Below are 7,136 nucleotides of genomic sequence, written 5' to 3' on the forward strand. Positions count from 1 at the left end.
TAAGAATCGATTCACAATTTTAACAGCTGAAAATTAATGTGAAGTAGAAATAGTGAAAGATAACCAACAAATATATTATTTTAGGTAATTCATTTATAACGCCTTATTATCTTAAGTTATAAATAGAATAAGGATTTGGTTATATAAAAACTATCAAAAAAGGAATCAATGAAAAGACATGATCTTCATGAATGGTGTTGAATGGCCAGGGCGAAAATCCTGCTGGAGGCCTGAGCAGGCTGGCTGGGCAGCGGTGGTTTGTGAGCTTGTCTATCACAGGTGACCACGGAAAGTTCCACACACAAATGTACTGTTTAACCAATTCCTTTCTAGGACCACGTCATTCAACATGCACCCATGGTTTTAACTATAGACTTAAAAAAAAAATTGGTGGGGGGAGGGAGGGGGGTAGGTGACTGTTTAGAATTTCCTTGGAAATATGTGCAACATGATAATGTTCCATGGAGCGAAATTCCTTCTAAATCTTGATGAGCAAGCTATGAAAACAACAAACGAAAAAAGGGAAAAGAGTTAGCAACCTTGAAAAGGTACAACTTCAGTAAAAATATATAAGCTTTAAGCCCATAAATTATTTGCTGGTTTTCGTTTAAGTAAAATACACATTCGACATTCGCTTAATATTTATTTAAGACTTAATATGTGGTCAACATAGTGCTAACCGCTGATGATGATACTTACATAAGGAGACAAAGTCAGGTGGAGAAAGAGACTTATAAACTTACAGCTGAGGTACACCATGAGAATACGCAAACCTAGCTGCATGTCAACATCGCCCAAAGTAAAGGTACAGACTGCTCGGCCACAATCCCATTCTTTCCCACCTTGAGCAGACCCTACTGGGAGGGGCCTAGCCATCCACGCTACATCGAGCTTCCCTGGGAAAAGGGGTTTCTGATGTAGCTAGTCCATCCAGTGGCATCTGAGGCCATCACTTAAGCTCCCTGTGCTGCCGGTACTCATCTAAATGGGCAAACCTTTCGCCCTCGAGTCATCTGTAGAAGAAACTACACATTTGTATCGTGATGTAAGTATTTTTAAAAGATTCCGAAATAACTCCTCAATTTGCTTCAAAAAGTAACCAGGTCAACTTTGGACTTTGGTCACTGAGTGAGTTCAGTGGCTTTATTTCAAAAGAGATTTTAATGTTAGGTCAAAAAAAGTGTCTCCAATTCTTTCCAAAACACGTCTTCCTCTCCAAAGGATTGTCTTCCTATCAGGGTTCCTGCCCAATAATCTAAGCCCCAAAAGCCGTGAATTCAGAAGTTTTATGAATAAATATCACAATGGATGTTTAGCAACTAGAAAAAAATGGACATCCTTTCAACTTAGAAAACTTTTCAGGTAATTCAAAGGAGGCAAAAGAAGGAGCAGGATCAAATTCATTGTGTAGAAATAGGGAAAACCGAGAAAAGAGAAGGATGGCAATAAAATATGTATTTACAACCGTGAGCATTAAGAAAATATTCCAGCTAGCTGTCTAAAGGTATCTAGGCTGGCTTACCAGCAACAATGCTGAATTGTTATCAGGGAATTTTAGATCCACACACAAAATTAGCAATCATCTTGTCTCTCATGAGAAAACTAAAACAGAGAAGCTTAGGGAAAGTATAGGATTCAACTATGGCCCTAGGTTAATACAGCTACCAAGTCTCAGGACACTATCGACGGGGCACCTTTTTCCATTCTATTCTCATGCTTTTTGAAATATACCATGTTTTCAGGAGGGTGAACAGTAACATATGCTTCCTTTCAACTAGATTATATTTGCTCTTTGATGCAACTAATAAAAGTTCCCTGCATAGGGGAAAACTGGCAGGCAACTTAGAAAATCTGCAGCAGATTTCCAAAGAGAAACTCAACACCTAACGTGGCTGTGGGCACTAGGGAATAAAGATCCATGATGGTGTCGCCTTGATGGGAAAGCCTTCGAAGAAGTGGCTACCCAAGGTTGTTACACTTCTTGTCAGGAAGGAACTGGTTACAGCCTCTGCGTCCCCATTCCCTGGTGAGAAAGCTTATTTATCTTCACCTGGGAGCTTATTTTGTGACCCCTTCCCATCCCAAACTCCAGGGGCATCCCTCAGCAAGAAGTGGGTTCCATAGCAAATCAGTCCTGCTTTGGGTCTGCCAATGGCTGGATGCTGGTTACAAAAACGAATGATATTCTAATGATGATGATAATAGTGATGATGGTGATGTCACTGCTGATAGCAGAAGCTACCATTTATTTCCTATTTAATCCTAACGACAATCTTAAATTCTTGTTTATCTTATTATAATTCTAACTCCAAGCTCTTCACTAGGATCCCGGGGCCACAGTGCTTCATCTTTCAGACCATGGTTTCCTCTGTCCATATTGGACATATTTTAGGATACCCAACCAGTAAACTTGGCCTATCATTTTACTATCCTTTCCTGTATAACTGCATCTCTCTACACTGATAATTGCCCATCTCTAGCAGAGTTTTGGTACTAATACATTTCCTCTCTGTATACTAATGAACACCTGGCTACCGTCAAACACTTCATATTGATCCTAATCTAATTCCCAGCCCCAGCTCTCCGCTCTTTCACTCTTTCCTTTGTTTCCAAGGTCCTAGCCCCTCAAAGTTCTTGTCAATAAAAAATAAAACCTCAGTGTTTCTGGTAAACACTTGGCTTGTTCTTATTAAATGAATTAAGCTGCACTTGAAAGAAAATTTAAAAAATTTTAAACTGCTAAAACAACTGATCTAATCATTAAAGACCTCTTTACAATAAACCATCTTTGGTTCCATAGATTGAACCATAAGGTGAAATCCCTTCCTAATCTTGAAGTCCAAGATTTCTTAGAAATACATAGCAATAATATCTATAGTTCAATCATCATGAAGGCTAAATATACACAATTATTTAGGAAAGTATACAGTACCTCTTGATTACTGAGTCGCAATATTTTCTTCTAATCTTAAAGAGAAAATTAAGAAAAGTTAAATATTCAGATTATAAAGAACATATTCTAGTTTTCTATAAAACTACAAATAGTTGTGACATATATGTATTTGCTAGTCTAAATCATAGAGAAATAGCAATGAGGAACAAATCGCTAGAGTATGTTAAAATTAATGTAATACAGCCTGGTGTGCAAATTAAACATATTAACAGTCCTTTAAAACTATACATGAGATGACTGTACAGCACTCAGTAAATCAACATTCTTTACCACAAGCCTCACTGAAAAATTTATGTAAGCAAGAAGTTACAAGGCTGTAGTCAAAAGGACTTCATTTACCCCACAATGACTATCACAGCTCAGAAAAAGGAGACTTACTTCATTTAATTATACAACAAACAGTTATTTTTCCTCTAATCACCAGGCTGATTATGAGCGAGTCATCTTTCTAATGCATCACAAGAATTTACCTTTGTATTCTGCAAAAACTCCCTAAACTGACCGAAACATTAGCTTTCATTTTCATACTGACCATCACTGAAACTAATAAAAAATTAAAAATACCCACGCAGCATAACCACACATAGAAGCTAGACTTTGCTTTGGAATGACAATCTCATCAAATGGGCGGCAATTTTAATAAATGATTATAATGAACAGATCCATGGTTCATATATATGGTTCACTGCCACTCAGTAATATGTAGGTTGAGTCAAGCAAGCTGAAATATAAATTTCATATTTTTGCACAAAACATAAAATAGAGAAAATAAATATCATGCGATTTTACTTACTTTTTCGAACAGTCTTTGTTTGATTGGATACCATACTGACAGCTTCAGATGGGAGACCAACATATACTCCCCCATAGTTTCTTAATAAAAAGAAGCAGATATAGAAAAAACAGACCAATTTAAATAGTACATTATTTGCAGAAAGTGATAGAAACATAGAATACTTCAAACAATTACAGGTTTATTAAAATAATCGATAATTTTTCAGAAGTAGAATTCAGAATATTATCGCTCTTCGAAATATAATTGGTTTTTTTTTCTGTTAAAAAGGAGCTGTGTATAAAAAGAGAAAGCTGTATTGAGTTAGAATTTTTAGACATTTTACTTGCAATAAGAAAGAAGTTGGGATGTTATAATTTAGTATCGTAATAAATATCAGTTGGAGTGACAAGTAACATTTACAAGAATTCAGTCAACAACGTATTCAGTGCTATCGATACACAAAAATATTTCATCTGTAGGTAGACATAAACATAAAATTAGGAGAGAGAGAGCTAAGAAGTCATGAGAGTAGGGTGCAGTTAACCAGAGGAGGGATGGGAGGACAGAGAAGGCCGAGAGAACGAAGGGAAGTCATCCGGTTAGGGAGGATGACACATCCAAAGGCCACAAGATGGAAACTACTGCAGGCTACGTGCACAGGACCAAAACTGAACTTGCTTGAAAGAAGCAAACATAACAAGTCCTGGGAATTTTTCAGACCACGCATTCTGTGCCAAAAGTTTTCCTAGTGAATCCATATTATTGGTAGTGTGCTACAAGTGTTAAATCCGTGAATTAATGCAGGTTAAATTAAATCCATGAGGTGTGGCCAAAATTATTCAAATTAAGGCCAGCTTCAGCATCAAACATACCTCCTCTTGTCATCTTCTGTTATCGATTCTTCTGTTCTAAAAGGTCAAAGACATTTGCCATAAGCTATTTGGTTATTACATAGTCAGAGACTTCATTTTCGGTTATGAGAAAAGGGACTCTGAGTTAAAGTCTATTTTACTTCAAGTTCTCCCATCAAGTATTTCTGTAACACAGTATGCTGTCTCCACCTCAATCATTCATACACTAAAAAAATTTTCTACTTATCAAAATGTGCAGACCCAGCTGTCAAAAAGCCCAACTGCCAAACAAAATAAAAAATTGAGGACAGCCGAAATTGGAAAGAGCACATAAATGCGGTGCCAGGAAGCTTGGGTTCTTATCCTGGCTATGCCACCCGCCCCCTGTGTGACACAGGCTGTGGGCGAGTTGCCTGCCTATATCTCTTTTGTAAAAATGGGGGTCAACCAGACTCTGAAGATCTCCTTCCAGTCTTAACACACTATGATCTTTCTGTTTTTCAGGCCGATTCAGTGGAATAACTCCAGGTATAAATAATTTCTTTAGCACAAAAAAGTTCATATCAATTAGGTTTTCTTTTTTTTCATCTTAAAAAAAAAAAAACTCCAGCCATTTTACACATGATCTGCAAAGAGAAGGAAGAAGGTTTAAAAGGAAATTTGCAGAATCGCTTTCCTTGCATAAGAGAAACCCATGTTCTACTAGAATTCCTTGGCCTATTTCTGAAAGAATCAGAACACTTTCCTTGAAGCACTAGTTACCATGCGTAAGTTACTTCTGTGACAGAAAATAAAAACTGATCCAAATGTAGCTGGCTGAACTCAACGTGTAATTAATGCCAAGGGGCTTCAGTCAAGAAGCAAGCAAGCTGAAAACATCCAAACAGCTTCACTGAATCTTCTAATTCTAGGACTAATTGTGGTTTCACCCATTTAAAAGTTCTAAATATTTCAAGTGTATATGCATATGAGATTTTGCTTCGCTGCAACAGCAAGTTCCAAGTTACAAAGAAGGGGAGACTAAATGTGGCAATTATCTGTTGAACACTGGCCGTGTCCACACAGCCAATACTCCCATAGAGTGCAAAATCCACCTTGAGATCTAATTGATCCAAACTGAGCACATAACCTAAACTCGCCAGATAATTATCAACTTCATTTATCTCTTGCTAAAGTTGGATCGTTTTTTAACTGAAAGGTGTCAAAGTCATACTGAATTAGAAATGGTGTTATGCTCATTGAAGCAGTATAACAAAGTTGTGTTTACTACTTGTAATTAAAATGAATTTATAATCCATTAGTATAGATAATAGGAAAATGATGGTAATAAATTCATACAAGAATATAAGAACTGTTTACTTCAGTCTTATGTGACTACTGTTATCATGAAATTGTTTTTGAAGTTATAAAGAACTAGTAGATTTGGACATATATAATGTCTCATAGTTTCTGCCACGGGCGATCTTTTCATATCCAATTACATATCTGTTTATTTTAACTTTTTCCCTTTTTCCCTAATTCCACTTAAGGATACAGCCAAGGTTTTAAAATATATTTTAACTTCCCCAAATGTAAGAAAATAGTAAATAATCTTTATTATTTCTAACAAATTATTCAACATTCTAAAATCCAATCTGTACTCTATTATGAAATCAGTCAACATTCTTACACATCTAACTGGCAGGAAATGATAATGTAGTTGCCACATTTGCCAGATAATAAATTAAGCTTCAGATGTAATTCAACATGTTTTTAAAAATACTATTTATAAAGACATGTCTATTCTTTTAAACCATCAAATAATTTATAAAGTCTGCCTTTGAATATGTGATCCCATGTATGAGACTGCTGCTTCATCCACGCCTTCTACAAAGAATTATTCTACACCATGAAGATGAGATGGGTAAAAATGGCATCATCAGTGAGTCCCTCCTATGTATCAGATACAGTGCAGGGCACTTCACATGCATGAATGCTGTTCCTCAACGGCAGCTCTGAGAGTTCAGGCCTGAGGAAATAGGTTGAGAGAGCCATGTAATTAATAAACATGGAAAACCAACATATAAACCCTGTTTATCTGACACCATAGTCATGCTCCACATTCTAATTCACCACTCTGCCTCTCAAATAGGAAGATGCAAAAGTCAAAGGCATTTCCAGTGACAAACCAACATGGTGGCTTTCACTAAAGTGGGAGCTGCCTCCACACCACTCTTAGAAAAGCTTTGAGCATCAGCCCCAGGTCACCACCCGCTTGTGAACTGTACCTGGCACTTTTTTTTTTTTTTTTTTTTAGTGCTATTATATTATTCCCTCATTACAATCTTACAAGACGGGTAATCGCTACATTTTAAAGATGAAAAACTGAGGCTCTGAAAGGTTGATTGCATGACCAAGGTTACAGGGCCTTGAGGGCAACAGAGCCAGAATTCAAGTCCAATTTGTGTGATTCTAACTCGCGCTTCATCAACTGTGAGCCCATGCTAATTTGAATCAGAGAAACACCCCACCTCCCAAGCTGAATCTCTCCAAGTTTTATCATCCCATTTAGGGAAAG

General features: G+C 36.8%; 1 protein-coding gene across 1 annotated transcript in view; it reads right to left on the bottom strand.

Moving 5' to 3' along the window:
• Positions 1 to 75: 75 nt before the first annotated feature.
• Positions 76 to 7,136, bottom strand: part of CUNH12orf75 (chromosome unknown C12orf75 homolog) — a 30,551-nt gene continuing 23,490 nt past the window's right edge. The window contains exons 3-6 of the mRNA XM_006914519.3: positions 4,601 to 4,636; positions 3,747 to 3,826; positions 2,933 to 2,967; positions 76 to 497 (exon numbers count right to left, since the gene is read on the bottom strand). Of these exons, the coding sequence (XP_006914581.1) occupies positions 2,963 to 2,967; positions 3,747 to 3,826; positions 4,601 to 4,636 (121 nt within the window). The 3' untranslated portion in view covers positions 76 to 497; positions 2,933 to 2,962. The remainder of the gene's footprint in view (positions 498 to 2,932; positions 2,968 to 3,746; positions 3,827 to 4,600; positions 4,637 to 7,136) is intronic.

Source organism: Pteropus alecto, unplaced genomic scaffold, assembly GCF_000325575.1.
Source record: "Pteropus alecto unplaced genomic scaffold, ASM32557v1 scaffold94, whole genome shotgun sequence".
In the NCBI taxonomy this organism is placed as follows: domain Eukaryota; kingdom Metazoa; phylum Chordata; class Mammalia; order Chiroptera; family Pteropodidae; genus Pteropus; species Pteropus alecto.